At 66.3% G+C, this 24,552-nt stretch overlaps 11 protein-coding genes across 11 annotated transcripts; 6 read left to right on the plus strand and 5 right to left on the minus strand.

Moving 5' to 3' along the window:
• The first annotated feature begins 161 nt into the window (after positions 1-161).
• On the plus strand, positions 162-1,384 carry MICPUN_90970 (predicted protein). The gene is made up of 2 exons (XM_002502705.1): positions 162-214; positions 913-1,384. Exons 1-2 carry the CDS (start codon positions 202-204, stop codon positions 1,320-1,322), a joined length of 423 nt encoding a protein of 140 aa, XP_002502751.1. The 5' UTR covers positions 162-201; the 3' UTR covers positions 1,323-1,384.
• A 1,330-nt stretch (positions 1,385-2,714) lies between these two features.
• On the minus strand, positions 2,715-3,449 carry MICPUN_108389 (predicted protein). Its single transcript, XM_002503054.1, has one exon. It carries the CDS (start codon positions 3,273-3,275, stop codon positions 2,844-2,846), a length of 432 nt encoding a protein of 143 aa, XP_002503100.1. The 5' UTR covers positions 3,276-3,449; the 3' UTR covers positions 2,715-2,843.
• A 432-nt stretch (positions 3,450-3,881) lies between these two features.
• On the minus strand, positions 3,882-5,708 carry MICPUN_82586 (cytosolic pyruvate kinase; the record flags this gene model as incomplete). The annotated part of the gene is made up of 1 exon (XM_002503055.1): positions 3,882-5,708. One exon carries the CDS (start codon positions 5,706-5,708, stop codon positions 3,882-3,884), a length of 1,827 nt encoding a protein of 608 aa, XP_002503101.1.
• Positions 5,709-6,388: 680 nt separating this feature from the next.
• Positions 6,389-7,276, plus strand: MICPUN_82373 (predicted protein; the record flags this gene model as incomplete). The annotated part of the gene is made up of 1 exon (XM_002502706.1): positions 6,389-7,276. One exon carries the CDS (start codon positions 6,389-6,391, stop codon positions 7,274-7,276), a length of 888 nt encoding a protein of 295 aa, XP_002502752.1.
• Positions 7,277-7,461: 185 nt separating this feature from the next.
• Positions 7,462-8,940, minus strand: MICPUN_59070 (predicted protein; the record flags this gene model as incomplete). The annotated part of the gene is made up of 1 exon (XM_002503056.1): positions 7,462-8,940. The coding sequence occupies one exon, from the start codon at positions 8,938-8,940 to the stop codon at positions 7,462-7,464; it is 1,479 nt and encodes a 492-aa protein (XP_002503102.1).
• A 93-nt stretch (positions 8,941-9,033) lies between these two features.
• Positions 9,034-10,437, plus strand: MICPUN_59071 (predicted protein; the record flags this gene model as incomplete). Its single annotated transcript, XM_002502707.1, has 1 exon — positions 9,034-10,437. The coding sequence occupies one exon, from the start codon at positions 9,034-9,036 to the stop codon at positions 10,435-10,437; it is 1,404 nt and encodes a 467-aa protein (XP_002502753.1).
• A 111-nt stretch (positions 10,438-10,548) lies between these two features.
• Positions 10,549-12,590, plus strand: MICPUN_59072 (predicted protein; the record flags this gene model as incomplete). The annotated part of the gene is made up of 2 exons (XM_002502708.1): positions 10,549-10,680; positions 10,772-12,590. 2 exons carry the CDS (start codon positions 10,549-10,551, stop codon positions 12,311-12,313), a joined length of 1,674 nt encoding a protein of 557 aa, XP_002502754.1. The 3' UTR covers positions 12,314-12,590.
• A 1,696-nt stretch (positions 12,591-14,286) lies between these two features.
• MICPUN_108390 (predicted protein) lies at positions 14,287-14,967 on the plus strand. Its single transcript, XM_002502709.1, has one exon. The coding sequence runs from the start codon at positions 14,300-14,302 to the stop codon at positions 14,636-14,638; it is 339 nt and encodes a 112-aa protein (XP_002502755.1). The 5' UTR covers positions 14,287-14,299; the 3' UTR covers positions 14,639-14,967.
• Positions 14,968-17,716: 2,749 nt separating this feature from the next.
• On the minus strand, positions 17,717-18,553 carry MICPUN_82966 (predicted protein; the record flags this gene model as incomplete). Its single annotated transcript, XM_002503057.1, has 1 exon — positions 17,717-18,553. A coding segment is annotated over one exon (837 nt), but the record flags the coding sequence as incomplete, so codon positions are not given.
• Positions 18,554-18,962: 409 nt separating this feature from the next.
• On the plus strand, positions 18,963-20,531 carry MICPUN_100850 (predicted protein; the record flags this gene model as incomplete). The annotated part of the gene is made up of 1 exon (XM_002502710.1): positions 18,963-20,531. The coding sequence occupies one exon, from the start codon at positions 18,963-18,965 to the stop codon at positions 20,529-20,531; it is 1,569 nt and encodes a 522-aa protein (XP_002502756.1).
• A 3,122-nt stretch (positions 20,532-23,653) lies between these two features.
• Positions 23,654-24,253, minus strand: MICPUN_72779 (predicted protein; the record flags this gene model as incomplete). Its single annotated transcript, XM_002503058.1, has 1 exon — positions 23,654-24,253. A coding segment is annotated over one exon (600 nt), but the record flags the coding sequence as incomplete, so codon positions are not given.
• Between the last annotated feature and the right edge of the window lie 299 nt (positions 24,254-24,552).

Here is a 24,552-nt window from a genome sequence, read left to right on the forward strand (position 1 = left end):
GTAATCTTGATACGTCGAAACGCGTACTAAGTTCCACGGCATGCGATAATACGTATTTGCCCGGAATAATTGCGAAATCCCGAACTCGCCGAATGCGTTTGCACAGCGCACTCGCGCTCGGTTGAAAACCGCGACACCGACGACCCGGTGGCCCTCTTTGGAACGCGACGCGTCGCAGCTTCCGTGTAACACTCTAGAAAGATGTCCAAGCGCGGTACGTATCCGCATCGCACCATCCGCTGCCCGACGCGGCTCGCGCGTCGACGACGTCGCGCGAGCCCCGATCGACGAACGACGGAGGGAGTGAACCTGCCGTGCCCGGGGACGATGCGTGCAAGCATCACCCACGACGGGTGCTCTCGAGAGGGGCGGGCAGCCGCGAGGGTTGGCGCGCGACGCGTGGAATCGCCGGGAACGCGTTCGGTCATCGAGCCGGCGTATCGGCCCGACGCATCCACGCCGCCGCGCACCAGCCCTCGGGCGCCCGCCTCGCGGCTACGTTCGACGCGGGTTTTCTCGCGCCTTCCCGTCGGGGTTTTTGGCGAGGGTCCGGACCGCGAGAGCGCGGGCTACGGGCGGCGTGTGCGACGCCGCTCGCGCATCCCACGCGCTCTCCGAGTTGAAACGCGTGCATGGAAGAGACGGGACACGCGTCGTGTGCGTCGCGATGCCCCGACCCGTCCATCACGCGTCTCAAACCGCGACTCGCCGCCGATCCCGCGTTTTTAGGGTTTCGCCCGTGCAGGCCATCTGGAGAAAAAGCATCGTTCCCGACGAAGGGACGGGCGGACGCCGGCTTCGTCTCGCCTCACGCGGCGCCCGCGCGCTCGCCCGAACACATCCCGCGTCATTACCCGCTCGCGCTCGACTCAACGCTGACGATCCGTTCGATTCGATTCCTTTGATACACAGGTGGAGGAGCCGCCTCTGGCACCAAGTACAAGATGTCCATCGCGTGCCCCGTCGGCGCGGTGATGAACTGCGCCGACAACACCGGCGCCAAGAACCTGTACGTGATCTCCGTGAAGCGCTGGGGCTCCCGCCTCAACCGCCTTCCCGGCGCGTCCACCGGCTCGATGGTGATGGCGACCGTGAAGAAGGGCAAGCCCGACCTCCGCAAGAAGGTTTTCCCCGCCATCATGGTGCGCCAGCGCAAGCCGTTCAGGAGGAAGGACGGCCTCGTGCTCTACTTCGAGGACAACGCCGGCGTCATCGTCAACCCCAAGGGTGAGATGAAGGGATCCGCCATCACCGGACCCGTGGCCAAGGAGTGCGCCGACCTCTGGCCCCGTATCGCCTCCGCCGCCAACTCCATCGTCTAAAAGAGTTTGAAGGGATCCGACTTTTGATCCGACGAATGACGAGGGATGAGGGTTGTCGGCGCGGCGGCCGCATTGGCTAATGTCGGCCGCGGCGAGGATTTTGGGGGTGTGGAGCGCCTTTGACGCGCGGGAGGCGGTGACTTATCTTAGCGGTTGTAACGTTCCCGCGTCGAGGGCTTCCAAAACTTATCACGCGTCACTCACTCTCCGCCAGTCACTTTCCGCCCGCCCGGTCACAGTCGCTCGCGCTCTGTCGTGTTACTCCACGACGCACGGGGGGCGATGGCGGCGGTCGGTCGCGCGTTCACCGCGCACGCCGGCACCCCGGCGATCCCGCGCGGTCGTCGCGTCGTCGGGGTGGCGGCGTCGCTCGGGAGCGGTGTTCCGCCGAGCCGACGTCGTCGCGACCGCCCCGTCCGCGTCTTCCTCGTCGGACGAAAAGCCGATGATGTCCTCGCGACGAGCGCCTTCTCGACGCCTCCCGCGATGGACGACGACGACGACGACGACGACGCGCCGTCCACGTCCGGCCGCATCGTCCTGGACGACGCCGCGATCCTCCGCGGCTTCGACCTCGACCCCGCGCTCGGCGCGTGGATCACCGCGCGCTTCCTCTTCATCTGGACCGCGTTTGGCTACCTCTCGGTGCCGACGCTGGCGTTGCTCGAGGGCGTCGACGACGTATCCGCGCTGCGAACGCCGCACCTGGCGCTCGCGCTCGTCGTCGCGGAGCTCGGCAAGCTCGGCGCGACGTCGCTCATGCTACGCTCGGAGTTGGCCGGCGCGGCGTCGGCATCGTCGGCGGCAGATCCGTGGGCGCGATGGCGGTGCTACCCGAACCGGGCGTCGATGGGGGCGGATGCGCTCAGAGGCGTCGCGTTCGGGCTCGCCGCCTCCGTCGCGGCGCGTCTCACGGACGCGGCGGTCAATGGGGTTAACCCCGAGGCTGACGGGGGAGCCGGGGGCGGCGCGCTGGCGTTGCTCGACACAGCCGCCGGCGGCGGCGACTATTCGCTCGCCGTTTTCTCGCTCGTCTGCTCCTCGTGCGCGATCGCGCCGGTGCTCGAGGAGCTCTTCTTCCGCGGGTTCGCGCTTCCCGCGTGCGAGCGTACGGTGGGGAACGCGTGGTTGTCCGTGACGTGCACCGCGGGGCTGTTCGCGGCGGTTCATTTCAGCGTTAAAGACGCCCCGTCGCTCTTCGTCGCCGGGTGTTTCTTCGGCTTGGCGGCGGTGGACGCGAACGGTCGCGCGGGCGTGGATGCGAACCGTCGCGACGGGGCGACAGGGGTGCGCGAGGACGGGAAGGATGGGAGAGTCGTGGGGCTCGCGGCGCCGACGGCGGCGCACGCGACGTTCAACGCGGGCGTGCTCCTCGAGGCGATGCTTCGTTCGCGTGGTTAGTTTTTAGTTTTCCGTTCATGCGTAGTCTAGTAACGTCGCCACCTCGCGGCGAGCGCTACGGCGGGAGTTTGAAGCCTCTCGTCTTTCCCTCCCGGTCCGTCGTTCGTCGGCGCGTCCTTCTCAGTCCTTGATCTTCTCCAGCTCGTATAATCGCTCCATGATCTGCTTCTTGCTCGTCTCCTGGATCTCCCCCGCGAGGATGAACTCGTCGATGACCTGGTACACCTTGTGAAAGTTGAACACCAAGTCGAGTTCGCAGACGTTGCTGAAGTAGTGGTCGAGGACCTCGACGAAGAGGTGGATGGCCTCGAGGAGCGCGAGCTCGTTGTCGTTCACGTCGACGCAGAGCGAGAAGAACAGCCCGGCGTATCGCCGATAGATGATCTTGTGGTTGCGAAACTCGGCAAAGTTTGTGAACTTTGGATCTCGGTTGACGACCAGCCTGTGGACCTCGAACTCGAGCTGGTGCTTCTCGTCATCGTCCATCGGAACGTAGTACTTCGCCGTGCGGGTCTTGCCCTGACGATTCTGCAGGAGCAGGAACCGGATCATCCTTTCGGACCGTCCTTCTGTCCACCCCCCCCTCTCTCCACTTCCCTCGAATTCCACCTGGTGAATTGACGGGCGGGAACCGTGCTCGGCTCGCGCGCGAGCGACAGAGGCGAGGCCCTCGCGGGCTCTCTAGCCGGAGGCCTGGTCCTCTCGGCGTCGACCACGCGTCGCGTGGAGACACGCGCGCGTCCTATTTTGCGCGCGGGAAGGAGGGAAGGACACGCCAAGGAGTTAGTCAGCGCCCTGAACGGCACACAAAAAATCGGAACGGTGATGTGGCGCTGGCCAAGCGAGCAGGGAAAACAATGCTGACTTCACGAGCTGACGGGGCGTGGAACGACGATGAGATTAATAATATGTTTGTATTCGATAACGACACCCGCGCGATCCGTGGGTCAACTGTGTCTACGGAGGGCCTGATCCCCCCGGGTCGGCGCGCGGACCACCTCGGTCCGCCCCCGCGCCGCCCCCTCGGGCTCTTTGCAGACGACGATATATATATTTTTTTTTGCTTTTTCGGCTTCGCTCCCCGGTGGCAAACGCCTCGTTCGTCACCCGCAAAATGAATAATAATCACAACTCATCCTCGCATCGACGTCCCGCCGCTCAGTGGCACTCGACGATCTTGAGGATGAGGTCGCCCACGACGCGGTGCACGCCCACGACCATCGCCCCCGGGTTGACCATGCCGTGATCTTTGGCGTAGTCCACGGCGTTTTGCATGAGGTTCTTAGTCTCGGTGACGTTGACCACGGCGTGGTGCTTGGATCCCGCGTCCGCGTCCGCGGCGGTCTCCTCGGCGGACGCGCGCCACGACACGGGCGCCACGACGGGACGGATCCCGCGGGAGAGCAGTAAGCGGCGGGCGACGGACGCGGCGTCGTGGGAGTCGTCGTTGGGGTCCTCGACGCACACGGCGAGGATCGTCGCGGCGGGGCGGTACTTGGCGAGGAGCTGCGCGGTGCGGCCGGACTTGGCGAGGCAGACGATGAGCTCCGCGCCAACCTTGTGCGCGGACCTGACCGCGGAGGAGGCGAGGGACTCGAGGGGGTTCATTGGGAGGGACTGGTGGTCCATGAGGTTCTTGAAGACGGCGTAGTTGTCGACGTAAGCCTCCGACTCGCGGCAGATGTCAGCCATGATGGAGACGGCCTCGACGGGGTAGGAACCCGCGGCGGTCTCGCCGGAGAGCATGACGCAGTCGGTGCCGTCGAGGACGGCGTTGGCGACGTCGGTGGCCTCGGCGCGGGTGGGGCGGGGCGCGCCGGTCATGGACTCGAGCATCTGGGTGGCGGTGATGACGGGCTTGCCGGCTTCGTTGCAGCGCTTGATCATGCGCTTCTGCGCGAGGAAGATCTGCTCGAGGTGGATCTCCATGCCGAGGTCACCGCGCGCGACCATGACGCCGTCGGACTCGCGGACGATGTCGTCGTAGTTGTCGAGGCCCTCCATGTTCTCAACCTTGGAGATGATGGAGATCTTGGAGGCGGCGTCGCCGAGCACCTCGCGGATGTACTCGACGTCGGAGCCCTTGCGCACGAAAGAGGCGGCGATGAAGTCCACCTTGTTCTTGACGCCCCAGTTGATGATGTCGTCGCGATCCTTCTCGGTGATGGTGGGAAGGTCGACGTTGACGCCGGGGAGGTTCATGTTCTTGCGCTCGCCGAGCTTGGCGCCGTTCTCGCACCTCACCTGAACGGTGCCGTTGTCCACGTCACACGAGAGCACGGTGAAGGTGATGGAGCCGTCGGCGCAGAGAATCTTGGAACCCGGCGCGACATCCTTGGCGAGGGACGCGTAGGACACGGCGATGAGGTTCTTGTTGCCCTTGACCTCGTAGTCGGTGGTGAGCGTCACCTCGGAGCCCATCTCGAGCTGCACGGGTTCGCCGTGGTCGAGCATGCCGGTGCGAATCTCCGGTCCCTTGGTGTCGAGGAGCACGCCGCACATGATGCCGGTGTTCTTGCTCGCGATCCTGAGGTTATCCAGGGTCTCCTGGTGGTACTCGTGGCTGCCGTGCGAGAAGTTGAAGCGCGCGACGCGCATGCCCGCGCGGAGGAGCTGCTCCAGCTTGGGCACGTCCCTGGACACGGGGCCGAGGGTGCACACGATGTTGGTGCGGTTCTTGACGGCGTCGTCGCCCTCGACGCGGGCGTGCTTGCCGTTGATGCCTGCGCGGATGAACAGAGCGCAGAGCGGGATTCGGTCGTTAGACGGATGCGTCGAAGGTCGGGAGGCGACTGGAGGGGGCGGTTCGGTCGAGGCGAGGAAATCTGTTTTGTGGCGTTTCGGTGCCCTTGGCACCCCGATCGGCCCGGCGGCGGGCCGATCAGGGACCCACCGACACGGCCGGGCGATGTGCGCGGCGAGTCGGTCGCGCGTCTCACCGTTATCGAGAATGTGACCGTGCTTGGGTCCTTCCTGCTTGCCCATGTCCACGAAGGATCCAGAGCGCTCCACCTTGGCGGCCTTGGCGGCGGCGCCGTTCCCGTTCGCCTCGGCGGGTCGCTTGTTCTGTCGCATGACTCCGCCCATGGTTGCCGGTGCGGTTGCTTCGAAAAGGTGAGTGGCGAGGACTGAGCCTCGTTAAACCTCGCGTGGGAGGGGCGGGCGCGGGGCTTGGGGTATCGTGCGGTGCGGCGGGTGCGATGCGCTGCGCGTGGCGATGTGTGGAGGCGCGTCGGGACGGCCCCGAGGAAAAAGTATCTCCCCCGCGATCCACAACAGAGGCTGAGAATCGTTTGCGAACGTGGGCCCCGAAATCGAGACGAGATCGCTGACTGTTTGCTTGTGACAGATGTTGGTTTTAGGTTACGCGAGCTCGGTTGGATAGAGCCCGTTCGCGCTTTTCCCCACTTTTCAGTTTCGGCTGCCTGTCGCCTGTTGCCTTGTCGCTGCAGAGCGCGAGGCCTCGAATCGGCAGAGAGACCATCACGGGCGCCACACCCGTTCGCCGCTCGTTCGACATGTCCCCCGTCGCGTCCTTTCCCGCGACGATCCGAACCCCCGCGCTCGCGTCCAGGCGCGCCAACCCGGTCGCGTCCCGCGGCTCTCTCCGCGTCTCCGCGCGCCCAGGGGTCGCCCGGCGCTCCGCGCGTCTCGCGACTACTACCATGGCGGCGGCGGTGCCCATCATGGTGAACGATCTGACCGGCAAGATGGGCCGCGCGGTCGCCGACGCGGTCGTCGCGCGCGGCGCCGACGTCTGCTACCTCGTCCCAGTCGCGTTCAGCGGCGAGGCCAAGGATCCGGTCACGATCGGCGACGTCGCCGTGGAGATCAAGTCCATCCGCGACGGCGACCCGGGCGCGGTGCTCGACGATCTCAAGGCGAAGCATCCGGGTCTCGTCGTCGTCGACTACACCCTCCCCGCCGCGGTAAACGCCAACGCGGACCTCTACGTCAAGCACGCGCAGCCTTTCGTCATGGGAACCACCGGCGGAGACCGCGTGAAGCTCCTCGAGGACGTCGCGACGTCGGGGGTACCCGCGGTCATCGCGCCGCAGATGGGCAAGCAGGTTGTCGCGTTTCAGGCGGCGATGAAGCTCATGGCGACCAACTTCCCCGGCGCGTTCAAGGGGTACACGCTCACGGTGACGGAGTCGCACCAGTCGAGCAAGGTGGACACCAGCGGCACGGCGAAGGCCATCGTCGAGTCCTTCAACGAGCTCGGATGCGGTTTCGACATCAAAGACGCCGTGTTGGTCCGCGACGTCCCGACGCAAATCGCTCCGATTCCAAACGGGATGGGCGTTCCCGAGGAGCACATCCTCGGCCACGCGTTTCACACGTACCGGCTCACGTCTCCGGACAACACCGTTGCGTTCGAGTTTCAGCACAACGTGTGCGGGAGGAGCATCTACGCGGAGGGAACCGTCGACGCGTGCCTGTTCTTGTCGAGCAAGATGGGCGAGGGGTGCGCCAGCGAGGACTGCGAGGCGGGAAAGACGCTGTTCGACATGATCGACGTGCTCAGGGAGGGCGGCATGGTGACCAACTGACGCGTGAGGGCTGCTCGCGAGGGTCGCGAGAGTGGCGAGGGTCGTCACGCGCGATGGACGGGTTCTAGTCATAGGGTCGGACGTCTCGGCGCGATGGACGGGGAGTGTATTTTAATCAACTAAAAACTAGTCGGCGAAGATCCTCTCTCTCTCGCGTCTCTGTTTCCGGAAAGGAGCTACTTAACTCACAGGAAAGCCGCGCCCTTGAAACCGCCGCCGAGCCGTACCCTCCGCGCGTCCGCGTCCACCGTGAGCGAACCCTGGTTGAACATGAACGCCAAACCCGCGAAGATGACGTGGGCCTCGCCCCGACGCACCCCGTCCCACGGCACGTCGATGGGCAACGTCAAAAACAGACATCGCGACGTGCACGTCCGCAGGCTCGATCCGATCTGAACCCGCGACCCGTCCTCGCCTCGCATCTTCATGTGACACTCGAACGTCCCCAACGCGAGATCGCTGTTGTAGAACAAATCCCGGTCCACCAGCATCCCCGTCGTCCCGCTGTCGAACACCACGTATATCGGTACGTCGGTTTTGTGCCTCGAGCCGTTGATCCACAGCTCCTCCACCTCCACGGCGTAGTGAAACACCGGCGACCCGAGCGGCCTCAGGTCCACCATCGACATCGTCCCGGCGCGTAACTCCCGCGGGATCTGCTCCCGTCGCGACAGCACCAGCGTGTCCGTCGTGAAATCCAACGAGAACGACGTGACGTCCGTCTGCCCCAAAAACGTCGGTCGGATCCAATCCCCGGCGCGCTCCTTCACGAGTCCCACGAACGGAGCGTACGACGCGGGGGAACCGCTGCTGCCCTCCTTCGCGGTCACCTCGGACGTCACGCCGAAGAGCACCTCCGGAAAAGTGAACCGCTGCTTCGTCGCGAGCTTATTCCCGCTCATTGACGTATTCGCGTTGTTACTCGTCTCGGACCAACCGGCCGGGGGACCGACTGGGGGACCGACCGTTTCGTCGACCGTTACGTCCACGACCTCGCCGTCGAACCGCGCGTCTCCCAGTACCCACCTCGTCACGCCGTCCTCCTGCAGGCCGTATATCTCGTACGTGTCGCCGTACCCGCTGGGGCGCGCGTCGCTCTCTTTGAGGCATCCCCAGTAGTCGGTGCATCGACCCTCCATGGTGAGGAAGGGCGAGCCGGTGTCGACGACGCCGCGGCACGTCGTGTCGCCGATGGCGTACCGGACCACGTACGTGCCGCCGTCGAGGGTCATCGGCAGACGCAGCGCGTCCGCCACGCGGCCGGGTTCGGTGGCAGGCGCCAGCGCGTCGACGAGCTGCGCGGGAAGCGACGCGGCGAGCGCGGGGGGCGACGGCCTGGCGGGGATCGACGGCGACGCGAGCGCGGGGGACGACCGCGCGAGGAGCAGCGCGACGGACGCGAGGAGTGATCGGCGGGTGCCGTCGGGGGTGCCGTCGGGGGTGCCGTCGTCGTCCGCGCGCTCCTCCTCGCGCGCGTCGCCGCTGGCGGAGATGGCGGGAATGCTAATCTCGCGTGTGCCGCCCCGAGCGCCGCGGGCGTGACGCGCGCGTCCCCGCATCGACGCGGCGCGCGGGTAGGACGTGGACGCCTCGCCGCACGTCCGCGCGGCGCGCGGCTCGGTGCCCACGACGGACGTCCTCGGCGCGACTCCCCGCGGCGTCATCGATGTGCCCGGTGACGACGCGAGTGTCGTCGACGCACCCATCCTTTCTGGGTGCGTCGACGTGGCAGAACAAGTCAGCCGATGTCAGATCTGATGTCGCCGAGCGCGGTGCGGCACGTGTTCCTCACCGGTCAGCCCGGCGTGGGCAAGACCACGTTGGTCCTCAAGGCAATCGACGCGCTGAAGACGTCGCCGCGGACGATCGGCGGCTTCATCACCACCGAACGACGCGACGGACGCGGCGAGCGGTGCGGCTTCGACGTCGTAACCGTGGGGATCGACCCGCCGTCCTCCGGCACCCTCGCCACCAAGGCTGCCGCGGGGTCCAGGCCCGGCAAGGGCGTCCCCGCGGTGGGTAACTACGTCGTCGACGTCGCCGACTTTGAGCGCGTCGCGTTGGACGTCCTCGGAAGAGACGCCGATGGTCCGGGACGTCAAAGGCCCGACGTCACCGTCGTGGACGAGGTTGGAAAGATGGAGCTCCACTGCGTCGATTTCCTCCCCGCCGTTCGCAGAGCGATGGAGGATGAATCCACGACGGTCTTCGGCACGATACCCATGCCGAGGTACGGACGAACCGTGCCCGCGGTGGAGGCGGTACGTCACGACCCGCGCGTCGCGGTGGTGCACGTGAGACGGGAGAACAGGGACGCCGCCGCCGTCGCCGTGGCTAAAGCGCTGCGAGATGGACATCTTGACATCGACGCGTTGGTGCCGTTCCTGCAGGAGGGCCAAGCCGCGAAGCTGGGCCTGGCGATGGATGGTGGGGATGGGGATGGGGTGCCGACTGATGGGGTGCCGACTGATGGGGATGGGGATGGGGATGGGGATGGGGACCGGCGGGTGTTGGGTCGGGAGGAGCCGGAGGGATGCCCCTGCCTCCTCGGCGGCGCACACGCGGCTCGCTTCCGCCCCGAGTGTTTCACGCCGGGAGACCTCCCGGACGTCGAACCCCGCGTGCTGCTCCTGGGCGAAACGTCGTCGCCCAAGCCGGCGGGAGGTTCGGCGCTGGCGATGTACGAGGGGCGAAGCATGTGGCGGGTCATGGAACGTTTCCTCTTATCGGCGTCCGACGAGGAAAAAGGTTCATCCGTGTGCGACCACGCGACGCTCGTCAAGGCGGCCGTGCGGAGCGGCGTCGCCGTGTGGGACGTGCTGGCCGAGGTGCACGAAACGGCCGCACGAAACGGCTCGCGTCGGACGAAACGGGCGAAAACGGCCGCCGATGGGGCTTCCAACGACGTCGTGGGTCTGTTGGAGCGCGTTCACACGATCGAGTCGGTGTGCTTCATCGGCGCAAAGGCGAGAGTCGCGTTTGCGAAAAACTTCGGCGGGGACAAAAACGACGCTTCGATCACGGTGGAGAACGTCGGGCCCGCGGGTGGGGGAGTTTCCCGGGAGGTTTCGTTGATCGTCCTGCCGAGCTCGAGCCGGGCGAACGCGCGGGTGTCGATGGAGCAGAAGGCGCGCGCGTGGAGGGAGGCTCTGTCGCGGTGAGCGCACTCGGCGAGAGTTTGGAAAAAAATTTCAGCATTTTTGTTCGACAGCGCCTGGTCCGAGCGGAGTCACCATCGATTGGACACTGAGATCTGAGCAGTGCGCCCCACCATGTCCACCGGCGGCTCGTCCGGATCCCCCCGCGCGGACGCGAAGATGGTGGAGGACGCCCAGCGTGCGCTCGTAGCGTTTTCTGGTGTCCCCGCGGCGGCCGTCTCCGGAGAGGCCGGCGCCGAGACTGAGGTGCGCGCCTCGGTGGCGACAAACGCGTGAACTCGTGGCTCCCCCGCGCCCCCCGCGCTGACGTTCCCGCTCCCCCGATATACCCGCGCAGATCGACCTGAACGACTTCATGTCTCTGCGTCGCCCCCAGAACATCATGTCGGGCATATCCTCCGGCATGCAGTCCGTCGGGAAGGGCGTCCTGGGCGGCGCCGCGGCTCTCATCGCCGCGCCCGTCGTCGGCGCCAGGTCCGAGGGACTCAGCGGGTTCGCCAAGGGACTCGGCGCGGGGCTCTGCGCGGCGGTCGCGTTACCCGTCGCGGGCGCCGCCGTCGGCATCACGCAGATCGCGCGGGGCGCTTACAACACCCCGGAAGCCATCATGGAGGCCAACGCGGGGAAGCGATGGGACTCGCACCGACGCGTCTGGGTCGCCGAGGATCTCGTCCAGGAATCGCTCAGACTCTCGGAGTGCTCCGACGACGACATCCTGGAGAAGGCGAGGGAACGCGCCAAGGCTCGCGGCGAGGCTCCGGGCCTGGAGGGCGCCCTCGGAGGGGGAGGAGGCGCGGCGGTGAACGGCGGCGGCGTCGCATCCACCGAATACTACGACGCCCTCGAGGTCGCCCCGTCCGCCACCCCGGCGGAGATCAAGCGCTCCTATTACCTCCTCGCCAGGAAACTTCACCCGGATAAGAATCCCGACGACCCGGAGGCGCACCAAAAGTTTCAGCGCATCGGCGAGGCGTATCAGGTGCTCAGCGACGAGAGCCTGCGCAAAAAGTACGACGAGCGGGGCAAGGACGGCCTGAAAGACCACGCCTTTGTCGACCCGAGTGCTTTTTTCGCGATGCTATTCGGCAGCGACCAGATGGAGGGCTTAGTCGGCAGGCTGCAGCTCGCGACGCTCGCGGCGGCGGGGGCGGATCTGACCAAGGACGAGCGCAGGTTGCTGCAGGAGAGGCGCGTGGGGCGGTTGGCGGTCAAGCTCGCGGCGATGCTTCAGGGATACGTGGACGCGGCGGGTGACGAGGCGAAGGTCAAATCGTTCGAGGGGCACATTCGCGCGATGGCCGATCACCTCGTCGCCGCGAGCTACGGGGACATCATGCTCCACACGATAGGGTTCGTGTACGAGAAGCAGTCGCTGGAGTATCAGACGGATCCGGTGGGCGGGATGGGGACGTGGGCTGACCTGGGATTTCGCGCCAACTACGCTCGCATGGAGCAGATGGGCAAGCGCATGCAGTCGCAGTTTAACGCGTTGGGAGCGGGGATGCGGGTGATATCCACGATGCGAGCGGCGGACACCGAGGCCAAGGCGGCGCAAGGCGGCGGCGGCGACGAGTCCGCGGCGGAGGCTGCGATGGCTAAGAGGCAGAAGGACGTCCTGAACCACGTCATGGAGGCCATCTGGAACGCGTCGGCGCTGGACATCGAGGCTACCATCCGCAAGGTGTGCGACAAGGTGCTTCACGACTTTTCCGTGAGCAAGGAGGTTCGGGGGCGACGGGCGAAGGGGCTGGAGATAATGGGGCAGATCTTCCAGGCGGTCAAGGCTCCGGAGGGAAAAGGGGACAGGATGCGGGACGTGGAGGAGGCGATGCGTAAGGCTTTCATGGGTGCGGAGGAGGACGGGGCCGAGTCGGACTGAAAGCCTCGGACTGACGGCCCAGAAAGTTTTAACCGAAAAGGCGACGACGACGCGACTGTGCTCACGGAGAAGTGTGCATCCACGCGGGAGTCCTTCTAAGTGTTAGCTGGTAGCTAGCTAGAGTCCTTCAGGAGTCCTTCTCCTAGAGGATGCGTCTCACGTCCTCCGGGAGCACCCGCATCAGAGCGTCGAGCTCGCGCGACGCGCGTTCGGTCAGGGAGCGCCGGCCCGACGCGACCCACGCGATGCCGTTGACGAAATCCATCTGATTCCAGAACGACTGGTGATACACCGGGAGCGCCTCGTTGGTGACGATGTGCATGCCTATATAAAAGTATACGCTCACCAGCGTTAGACACGCAAAGGCGCAGACTCCCACGCCAAGGGTTCCGCCGACAGAGTCCAGGGCGTGCAACGCGAACGCCACGATCGCAAGGTGGCACCCGTAGACGAACCCCAACATTGGCGCGATTATCCCATCGCTTAACCTGAAGACGTGATTCACGGACGACGACAACTTCGACGCCGTAATGCCGAACATCATCAACATGCAGCTCACGCCGATGAAGATCAACACCGCCGCCGTCGCCATCGCGGCGCTGACGAGGCCGAGCTTCGACATCCCCTCCTCGAATGTCGCCAGGGTCTGCACGAAGAACAGGAGCAGGCCCGTAGAGATGGACATCATCTCCGCCATGAACATGAACTGGGGCACGCGGTCCTTCGGGGGATACGCGAGGATGTCCAGGAAGAAAGCCGCGACGCCGACGGGACGTGTCTTGTCCAACGAGAAGTACGCGCGCACGGCCTGTTCCGCGCGAAGCTCCCTGGGACACCGCTTCGCCTCCGAGTGCCTCGGAGCGTCGACGCCATCCTCCGGGTGGGCGCGGTTACGCCTGTCGAGGAGAAGCATGCGGTGCGCATTCTGGCTGGTCGCCAGCCAGCCAGCACGGCATTTCCAAGACACTGACAGCGAGCTCTGATTGCGAAACTCTCGAGTCGTGACTCAAGAAGAAACCGTCGGTTTCGATGCGCTTTTCAGTGTTAGCCCAGATATTTTCGAAGACCTGAGAAGCCCCGCGACAGATCTCACTCTTCCCGACGCGTATCGAACGTCGACGCCCGAGTAAACACCCGAGAACTTCATCCCGCATCGACGAGATGCCCGAGCTCTCCCCTGAAGAGAACGCCGCGCTGCGCAGAGCCTGCAGCGCCATCCGCGACGGCGCCGATGTCCCCGACCACTTCAAGGACTTTCTGAAGGAGTTGGGCGTCACGTCGTTCCCGAAGCCGAGCTCGAATGGCTCCGCCGAGCCGCCCCCCGCGTCGGATCCCGAGCCCGCCCCGATGGACGACGACAGCGACTTCGAGGATGATCCCGATCCGGAGGTTGTGAAGCCCGAGTCCGACGCGCCCGCTCCCATGGGCCCCGACGTCGCCCCCGAACTCGCCGAATCCGAGCTCGACGCGGTGATGGCGCTGAAGCAAAAGGCGCAGGATCTGGAGGCGTCCGGGGATCACCAGGGCGCCGTGGACGCCTTCACCGAGGTCATCCTCAAGGCTCCGTCCCCGCTCGTCTACGCCAAGCGCGCCAACGCCTTCGTCCAGATGCGCAAGTGCCTCGCCGCCATCCGCGACTGCGACAAGGCGCTCGAGATGAACCCGGATTCCGCGAAGGCGTACAAAACCAGAGGCGTAGCGCACCGCTACCTCGGCAACTGGGAGCAGGCGCAGATGGACCTCGGCCGAGGGCTCAACATCGACTACGACGAAACCTCCGCGTCCGTTCAGAAGATCTGCGCCGAGCACTACAACAAGGCGAGGGTGCACAAGGCTAAGAAGAAGGCGGCCAAGGAGGCGAAGGAGAAGGCTGAGCGAGAGGAACGAGCCAGGCGCGCCAAGGAGGAATACGAACGCCAGAAGAAGGAGGGCGCGTCCGCGGGCGCCGCCGGTGGATTCCCGGGCGCCGGGGGCTTCCCGGGCGGCATGGGCGGCATGGGCGGCATGGGCGGCGGGATGCCCAACGTCCCGCCCGAGCTGCTCAGCGCCATCATGTCGGATCCCGAGCTGATGGCCGCGATGCAGAAGCCCAAGGTGATGGCGGCTCTGCAGGAGTGCATGTCCAACCCCGCCGCGATCGGGAAGTACGCGAGCGACCCGGAGTTCCAGTACATCATCCAGAAGCTCCAGAAGGTCATGCCGGGCGGTCCCATGGGCGGCGGCGGCGGCGGTCCCGGATTCGGCAGCGGCATGCCGGGCGGATTCGGCGGATTCGGAGGGGCGGCCGGCGGCCAGGGCGGCGCCTCCGTCGACGAGGTGGATTGACACCCGCGCGGAGTCACCAGGGGAGGTTCGACGAGCTATGATCAATGTACGAGTCGTATGGCTTCAAACACTTTGGCGACAACTCCTGCTTCTCCGGTGCAACGACTGATAGAACCCGTATCTCTTATTGCTTCCACGACGAAGCAGCAGTCGTTGCACTCGAAGCAGGAGTCGCCGCCGCCGACGCACCAGCTCGGCGAACCTCCCGTGATGGCCGACCAGCGACGCCTGTGACGACCGACGCTCCCGCGAACAGAAGAACGATGCGAGACGCGTTGGTTTACCACCCGTGACATAGAGCTCGCGTTTTATTACCATTCGAGAGCGCGAAACGATCGCCCCGAATCTCGCTCAGCCCCGAATCTTGCTCAACACGCGAGCCACGTACTTTCTAATCGCCGCGTCCGGCGATCCCGCGAGCGCCTCCACCTTGAGCTCGAATCCCTGCGCCAGCAACAGCTCGCGGCACTCCCTGTGCGTGCACAGGTTGCCGAGCGAGAAGAGCGCAATCTTCAGCGGCGATTGCCCATCCCCCCCCGACTTGTCGCCGCCGCCGCCGCCGCCGTCGCCCCCCGACCCCGCCGCCTCCGCCGCCGCCTCCGGCCCCGTCGCGAGCTCGACCAGCCTCTCGAGCGCCCCCGCGCGGATCAAATCCCCGCACAGCGCCGCCGAGTTGCGCACCAGGTTACCCAAAGCCGCCGCCGCGTTTGCTCGAGTCTTGTCCTCCTCGTCGCCGAGCAATCGCACCAGCGGCGGCACCGCGACCCGTAGCTCGGGGTAGAGCGCGTCCGAGTGAAAGCCCGCGTTGCCGATGGCGAAGCACGCGAACTTGCGCGTCGTCCGGTCGACGTCCTCGCACCGATCGATGAGGGAGTCGAGGACGCCGCGTCGAGCTATTCTCTCGTAAAAGTATCCGCTGTGCCTGCACATGTTCCCGAGGAGGTTACACGTCCTCGCGCGAACCCCCGGGTCGTCGTGCGTCAGCAACCGCCCGACGCGATCGCACACGCCCGCGCGGGCGATGGCCGGGTAGTGCCGCTGCGACAGCCGCGCGAGCTGCGACACCGCAAGGAGCGAGTCGACGAGAACCGCCGCCGGGTTTTGCGGCGCGAGTAACCCCCGCACTAAACCTTCGTCCAACCCGCCGGCTTCCAGAAACTGTCGAGCGCACTGGCTCGACCTGAGCACCAGCTGCGACAGCAGCTGCGCGGGCGCCGCGAGGTCGTCCCCGCGCAGCCCGTCGATGGCTTGCACCAAGCCAGCAACCACCGCCTCGGAGAGCAGCGTCTCCTGGTACCGTCGAAGCGCGTCCTCGGCCAGCTGTGCAGCCGTCGTCCCGGGCGCGGGGAGCGGGTGCGTGAACGGGAGGTGCAGCAGCCGCGCGGCGTGCATCGTCGTCGCCGCCACGTCGCGGTCGAACGCAGACGCCCGGGCGTCCGCGTCAGCATCCACGTCAGCATCCACGTCGACGTCGGCGTCTACGGAATAATCCTCGAAATTTTCCAGCCGAGCTCGCGCGGCTACGACGCCCGGTCGAGCAGGATCCAGCGCGACGGCGCACGCAGCCACCAGCCCGCTCTCCGCGAGCACCCCCGCGGGAGTCGGGCCGCCGATCTCGTGCTCGGGGGGACGATCCCCTTCTCTGTTGGTTCCTCCTCCCGTAGATGCGAGGTTGAGGTTCCTCCCGAGGCCGCCGAGGCCGCCGAGGTCGCGAGGGTCGCCGTCCGGCGCGGAGGGGTCGCAGAGCCTGGACACGAGCGCGACGAGCGCCGAGAGCGCCGCGGACGCCCTCGCGGGAGACGTCGCGTCGTCCGCGAGCGCGTCGCGCATCACGTCGAGCGCGTCGAGGCGCAGGAGCTTCCCGGCGAATTCCGGCGAGGCCCTGGCGGCGGCGGCGAGCGCCGCCGCCGCCGCCGTCCCGTAAGAGTTGTTCGCGTTATTCCTCGATCCGCCCGTACGTTTCGGCCTCGCGTCCGCCAACCTGACCAACGCCGGGATCGAGCCCGGGACCTTCCTGTTCGCCAGCGCCCCCCCCAACGACCCGCCCATCGAGCCCAGCGCGGCTACGGCGGCGAGCGCCCTCGCCGCCTCGCCCGTCGCTCGCCTGGCGTTGGCGACGCGAGAATCGGAATCGTCTCCGGATGCCCCGTCGGACAAAGTTGCACCAATCATCGCCGCGCGTTCGGCACCCTCCGCGGCGTCGACGACCCGCGCGAGCTCCGCCAGCGTCTTACCGTCCCCGAGCGCAGCCCTGGCGGCGCCGGCGGAGCAGTCGGCGTGACCAGTCACCGCCCGACCAGTCACCGCGTCCTCGGCGGCGGTGGTGTCGAGCGTTCGGCATCCTCGAACGGCGGCGGCGACGCACGCGCACGCCGCCGCCGGCACCCCGCTGACGCACGGATCCCCGCCACCGTACCCCATCGCGGCTCGCAAAAACTCCAGGTACGCCTCCAGCCCGATCCCGAGCCACCGCGTTTTGCGTTCAGACGACGGACGCGGCGTCGCCACCGAGCCCAAAGTCCGCAGCGAAGCCGCGGCGATGTCGTCCATCCCCGCGTTGATCGCCGCGCGCGCGCACGAAAACACCGCGACGCCGGCGGCGCCCGTCGCGATCAAATCGTCGGACCCGGACCCCCCTTCCTGTCCGTCGTTCCCGGGATGCGTTATAACGGTCGTTCGCGCCAGAGCCCGGACTAAACGTAGAGCGCACCGCACGTCGGCTCCGTTTTTTCTTAAAAACGCCGTCGCGGCGTCGGACCCAGCCGGGAGCTTTAACGCGTCGAGGAGCCTGCGCAGCGCGTTCCGGTCCCCGCGGAGAACGCGGAGGCCCTCGGGGGTGGACGCGCGAGCTTCCAAAGTGGCGAAGTTGGCGCTCGGGCGCTCCTCCGAAGGGCGTGAATCTCCGAGTTCGACGGGTGCTCGGGCGGACTTTTGGCTCGGCGACGATTTTTTCGGAGCCGGCGCCCGGGAGTCCGTCTCGTCGCCGGCTGCGCCGCCCGACGCGTCACCTCCCCCTCCCTTTCTTCCACCTCCACCTCCTCCACCTCCGCCTCCACCTCCACCTCCGCCTCCGCCTCCGTCGTTCGCGGTGTCTCGCACGAACGGGTGGTCCAAGAGGTCCGGCCACGCCAGTCTCTCGCCCGGTCGCTTGTTGAGCAAACCCTTGAGGAAGGACCTGAACTGCGGGGACATGTTCTCCGGCCACACGATGGCGTCGCGGACGATCTTCTGGATGAGGGAGTAGATGGAGTTGGTGTAGAACGGCGGTTGACCGACGAAGAGCTCGTAGAGGATGACGCCCAAGGACCACAAGTCGACGGTGTGGTTGTACGGCTGTTCCTGGACGAGCTCGGGCGCCATGTACAGCGGAGTTCCTTTGATGCTGGTGAGCACCATGGTGTTGCTGGACATGGCCCTGGCGAACCCAAAGTCGCAGAGCTTGACGACGCGCCTGCTGCCGATGAGGATGTTTTGCGGCTTCATGTCGCGGTGGATGATGCGGTTGGAGTGAAGGTAGTGGAGGGCTCGGACGAGCTGCCTGGCGATGGCGCGCACCTCATCCTCCGGCAGGCACTTGTCGTCTTCCAGGATCTCGAAGAGCTCGCCCTGCGCAAACTCGGTGACGACGCAGAACTCGGCTTTGGTCTCGAACGAGTCCACCATGGCGATGATGTTGTCGTGCCTGAGCCCTCGCAGGATCTCGATCTCCTGTCGCAGCGACTTGATGTCCTTGTCCGTCTTGCCGTGCTTCGCGATGAACTTCATGGCGACGATCTGGCCGGTGTACTTTCGTCGCGCCTTGTACACCTTGCCGAAGGAACCCTCGCCGACGAGCTCGATGATGTGGTAGTCGTGCTCGACGCTCTTCGCGGTGCCGCCGGTGCCGTTGCCTTGGGTCCTGTCGCGCGGGGGCATGGGCGCCGGCATGGCGTCCGTGATGTGTACGTGTTGACGACGACTGTCAACACGGGGCTCCTCCTGGGACCGGGATGCGCGCTACCCGCCCCGACCGCCAGCGCGGCGCCGGTTCACGCGCGCGGTATCGCCCCGGGGAGGGTATCGCGCGCGAGCGGCGGGTCGACGAGCGGCGCGTCGATTGCCTCGCTCCTCCCGTGCGCTGCGCCTCCCCCGCGCGCCCCGCTCTGCGCGCTCGTTTCAAACGACTCTGAACCAGCCGGACCAGAGTGCGCTGCGGAGCCGCGGCGAGAATCATCAGCGGCTTCAGTTTGGGTCAACCAACAGACAAAACCGTCCACAGCTGTGGTTCCAGCACCGTCGCACGCGCGCGGCGCTCTCCGCGCCTCTCCGAGTCGACGTCGCCGTGATGGCCGCCGCGCGCGGGACGCCCGGCGCGTCGCTCGTGACCCTGGTCACCGCCTCCCTGCGCGACGCGCGGCCGGGCGGCGGCCGCGGAGAGGAGGAGCGGGGAGGGGAGGCGCGGGGGAGGGCAGATACCTGTATCTCGGAAAGATACGCCTCGGGGCCAACGAGCGCGGGGGCGACGACGCCGTCGCCGGCGGCGCGCGCGCCCGCGCGCGGCGCCCGCGAGGTGTCCGCGTCATCCTCCGCGCGAGGATCCGCGGCGACGCGGGAAGGGGGTCCCGCGCGCGCCGGCGAGCCGCTCGCGCGCGCGGGAGGGCGACGCGCCCCACCACCCGCGCCCGCGCCGGTGGTGCACAGCTACTTCGCCACCTTGCTGGGCGCCACGACCGACCCGGGGGACGCGCTCGAGATGCTACGAGACGCGCCCGCGTGTCTCCGCCGCAACCGGCTCGTCGAGATGAAGAAGGCGGCCAAGGCGGAGGCGACGCGCAAGCGGCTGCACTCGCTGCTCGAGGCTGGCGAACGCCTCGACGCCGCAACCTTTCCCGGACTCGCGTCCGCTTTTTTCCCGACGCACGTTCCCGACTCCGCGTCCTCCGACGACGCGGACGAGCGGCGGCGCGAGCTGCGGAGACTCTTCCCGGGCGGGGCGTTGTACGTGGACGAGCGCCCGAGGGTGTATCCCATGTCCACCGACGACGACAACCTCGCGCCGTCGCTCTCTTCGCCGCAGCCGTCGTCCCGAACCTCGCCGGACGCCTCGCCGCCGTCCGGCGAAGAGAATGGGGACGAAACCGACGCCGTGGCCGGTGAGTCACCGGGCGGTGAGTCACCGGGCGGCGGCGTCGCCGGGGAGACGTCGACAGCCGCGTCCGGCAAAAAACGAACGACGCCAGCCGCGTCCGGCAAATCGGTATCGAAGCGCCGCGAGCGACCCAACGAGAGCGCAACCGCCGCCGCCGCTCGATACCGTCAAGCAGCCGCCGCGCCGACGTCGCCGCCGCGGACCCTGCCCTTTCTCGCGGGCGGGATACAGGTGATTCGCATCGGGCGCGTGGTACCCGCGCTGTCCGGACGTAACTCCGCGCAGAGCTCGTACGTGCTACCCGCCGGGTTCACCACCAGGCGAAGGTACACCAGCGCGACGGACCCCACGAAAAAGGTTTGGTACGAGTCCACGGTGGAGGTGCGTTCGTCAGCCAGTGACTCACAACAGCCAGCGACGAACGACTGTAAAAAGGGTACTGGTAAAAAGGACGCGGGAAAGGAAAAGGAAGGGTTCGTCGTCATCGTCCACGAGGTTGGGAACCCCGCGCTGACGTGGCGCGGCACGTCCCCAACGCACGCGTGGCAGCAGGTCATCGCCGCGGTGAACGTCCGAGCCAAGACGAGGAAAAAAGCAGCCGTGTCCGGGCCGCAGTTCCTCGGTCTATCGCTGCCGGAGGTGGCGGAAGAGATCGCGAAGCTGCCGGGATACGCGGAGTGCATCGAGTCCATGGCGGCGCGAGGCGGAACGAACGGCGGCGGCGGCGGCGGCGGCGGCGAGCGATCGCCGACGAACGCGCGATGAACGCTTTGAACGTATGATAAAAACGCGAGAGAACCGAGTTCTCTACTTGAAGCCCTTCTTGCCGCGTCCGCCGCCTCCGCCTTTCCTCGCGCCCCCGCCGCGGCCGCCCCTGCCCCCGCGGCCGCCCTTCTTGACCCCGCCCTTGGCCTTGAGCTGTCCGCGCCGGTCGGCGAGCATGCGCTTATCGACGGAGGGCCCGCCGGCGTTACCCTTGTGGACCTTTCGAGCCACGACGTGTTTGATCTCGCGCCGCTTGCCCCTCGCCGCCGTCCTAGCCTTGGCGTAGATCTTCTCGATCTCGCGAGCCTTGGACACGTCGGGGACGTCCTCCTGCTCCATGATGGTGGAGGCTCGCTGACGCGCCTGCTGCATTTTCTTCTCGGCTCGCTTCTTCTTCCTCCACTTGGCCTCCGCAACCTTCTTGATGGACTTCGTGTCCACCGCGGCGAGTTTCTGCGCAGCCTCGTCGAGATCCGCCTGGTCGTACACCGGCGCGGGGCGCATGAACTTGCGTTCGTCCTCGAGGAACCACTCGGGGAGGTCCTCGTCGTCGTCGCGAGCGTACTTGTTGTAGGCGTCGTCGATGATTCGATCCTGCGAGTAAATGGAACGGCGGGAAGAAATCATGATCGTTTTTGTAGCCGTCGAGCGAGCGTTGAGTGTTGGAGCCTCGTCGAGAAGCGGTGACGGCGTCCGGGCCTCAGCAACCAAATCGCATCACAAATTTCAGACGATGCCGATTAGTTTTTTTTTGAGAAAAATTTAATCGTTGATCATCGGCCGCGGGCGCGTCACCGGGTCGGCGTTTGAGCGCTGGTTGAAAGGAAACAAAGGAAACCGGGTGAAGAGGAACTGGGCGAGAACAAAACAGGCGCGACAAACGCCGGGAAACGGACTCACCCTCTCTTTCTTGCGCAGCATCTTCTTGCCGATGGCGAGGATCTCGGCCTTCTCGCCGTCGCTGATGTCGTCCACGTCCTTGCCGTCGTCCGAGCTCTCCGAACCCGACATCTCGGCGGCAACCTCCATGAAACCCGCGTTATCCTTACCCGCTCGCGCGCGGGACATCTTGGTTCCAGTCGCGTCGTCGCCCTCGAGGCCCCAGCCGCCGTCATCCTCGGAGGAATCCTCGTCGTCGTCGTAGGTGTCGTCGTACTTGGCGCCCCTTCGTTTCGCCGCGGCTTTCGCCTTCTTGATGGCTTCCTCCTTCTCCTTGCGCTTGGCAGCCTTGGCGTCCGCCTTTTCGCGCTTGTCGTCGGCGGCGCGGCGGAGCTCGTCGTAGTCGTCCTCGTCGCTGTCGGACGCGTCCGCGCTCTTGCTGTTACCCTGCCTCTTCTTCTTACCCCGGTTGGCGCCCGCCTCGTCGTTCGCGACGGCGACGGCGGGCGTTTTTTTCGACCGTTTCGACCGTTTCGCGGGCTCGTCGGATTCGTCGGATTCCGAGTCGGAGCTCTCGTCCGCGGCGAAGTACTCGTCGTCGTCGTCGAAACCGCTCGCGTCCGAATCGTCGTGATCCGAATCGTCGCCATCATCCTCCTCAGCCGCCGCCGCCGCCTTGCGCTTCGCCGCAGCCTTGGCCTGCGCCTTGGCCTGCTTAGCCGAGCCGGTGGCGACGCCCGGCTGCGCGAAGAGGTCGTTGTCGAACCAGTCGCCCACGCCAGCCTTGGCGGCGGCCTTGGCGGCGTCCTTGGCGCCGAGATCCACCAGGAGCGGATTCGGGTTGGCGCTCAGCGCCGCATCCTTGGCCTCCTTCGCGACGGCTCGGTCCCTCGCGCGTTTGACCGCGGCGTCCTCGCCGTCGGATAGATCGGAGGCGTCGTCGTCGTCCAGCTCGCCGGCGCCGAGGGCGGTGCGCTGAGCGCCGATGCCGTCGGCGCGTCCCTTCTTTTGTTCCGCGTCGAACTTGGCGCCGCGTCGCTTGTGCCGGGACTTGTACTCCTCGTAGAGCATGTCCAGCTCGGACTCGAGCCGCGCCTGGTTGTCCGCGCCGTCGCCATCGAGCGCCGGGTCGTATTCGAACTCGTCTTCGCGAGCGGCGGCGGCTTGGAGCTCGTCGTCCGAGTCCACCGCCGCGTCCACCCCGGGCGCCTCGGCTTTCGCGACGGAATCGAGACCCGTCTTGGACCTGATTTTCGTCAAAGAGAAGAGGTCCATCTCGGACGCGCCGGTGGCTCCCTCCTCGTCCTGCCCGTGGAGGCCGAGCGCGGCGCGCTGACGCTCCTTAGCCTTCACCTTGGCCTTCTTCTTCTTATCGCGCCTCGCCCTGGCGTCCATGGACTGCTTGAGCGACTCCATCTCCTCGAGGAGCTTGTCGTCCTCGTCCTTCGCGTCATCTCCGTCCCCGTCGCCCGCTTCCGCGTCCTCCTCGTCCTCCTCCTCGTCTCCGGGTCCCGGAGCGACGACGCCGCCGCGGAGCTTAGCCTTCAGCTTACCGTCGAGTCCCGCGGTCTTGCGCACGGCGAGCCGCCACTTGAGCAGGAGCTTGAAGTCGACTTTGCCGAGGACGCCGAGGTCCTCGCACAGCGAGCGAATCTCGGGCGTCGTGGCGGGGTGCGCGTCGAGGTCCATGAATCCATCCTTCGGAGGCACGACGCCCTTCTTGCCCTGCGATTTAAATTCGATACGCGCGTTAGGGGTTGAAAGGGGTTGAAAGGGGTTGAAAGGGTTGAAAGAGGCGGCGGTCGAGAGGCGACGACGAACGTCAGCCGACGAAAAGATCGAAAGCCCGCCGAGGAGCGCGAGCGGCGACGGCCTCGTGTGTTAGCAAAAGGTGTCTTCACCGACAGTCGGACAAACTGTGAAATTTGGTGACTTCATCGACCGTGCGTCGCGCGGGGGCGGGCGTAAACGGGACCGGGATCGGGCCGAACGAGACGGAACGCAGGGATGGAACGCGTTCGGTGACTCACCGACGCGTCGAGGATGAACGCGTGGTACTGCCCCAGCAGCTCGGCTGGTTTGTCCGAGTGCACGAACGTCTCCGCAGGGCACTCCTTGTAGAGCACCTCCGCGCCGTCTTCGTAGCCGCTGCGGTTGCGCTTCTGTTTGGTTCGCGCCAAGACGTCGATCGCCTGCTTGGGTCCGTCGTAGTCGGCGAAGAGAGCCCTCGGGTCGAGCAACCTCGGGTCGATCTTGGCTGGCGCCAGGTACCCGATGCACACGACGTAAATCTCCGCCGAGGTTCCGCGAGACGCCACCGGTTTGGTGCTCTCCACCTTCTTGAACAGCTGCTGCATGGAGTAGAGCAGCGCGTGGTACTCGGTGGAGCGGAACACCTTCGTCACGAACCATCCGCCCTCGCGGAGAAACTCCGAGGCGAGGCGGAGCGAGTCGAGCGTGAGCGCCGCCTGGGTGTAGGACTCGGCGGCGAAGTTGCCGCCGACGTTTGGAGCGCCGTCGTTCATGACGATGTCGTACTTGGTGCCCTCCGGGGTGACCCTGCGAAGCTGCGCGCGGCACGACTGCGTGGTGATGTCGTCCACGAAGGTGGTGCACCCGCGGATGGGCTTGATTGGCGCGAGGTCGACGCCCACGATGAGCGACGACATCGGCATGTACTTTTGCGCCACCTGGAGCCAACCGCCGGGGGCGGCGCAGAGGTCCATGCACGCGCGCGCGCCGCTGAAGAAGTCATACTTGCGGTTGAGCTGGACGAGCTTGAACGACGCGCGCGAGCGGAAGCCCTGCTCCTTGGCGAGGTAGTAGAACTTATCTGTTCGGGAAGGAGACGGGTCGGGGGGGTGAGCGAGCGAGCGAGCGTGTCGGCGCCTGCAATTCATCGCGTGTATTTCGGCGGCGGGCGGCGGTGGGGGGCGACGCGACGGGTGGGGAAGACGCGCGGGAGGTCGAGGGCGTCGCGAGCGGGACGCACCTAAGCGATGCTTTCCCTTGGCTTTCTTTCCCATCTTGTATCACCCACCGGCGCCGTGCGAGGGCGCGGTTCTGGCTCGGGAGAGAGTGCCGCCGCTCATCGGACGAGGTTTCCGAGAGAGTTCGGCAAGTGTAGTTCTCGGGTTCATTT

The sequence above is a fragment of the Micromonas commoda genome, chromosome 6 (assembly GCF_000090985.2).
Source record: "Micromonas commoda chromosome 6, complete sequence".
NCBI classification, from domain to species: domain Eukaryota; kingdom Viridiplantae; phylum Chlorophyta; class Mamiellophyceae; order Mamiellales; family Mamiellaceae; genus Micromonas; species Micromonas commoda.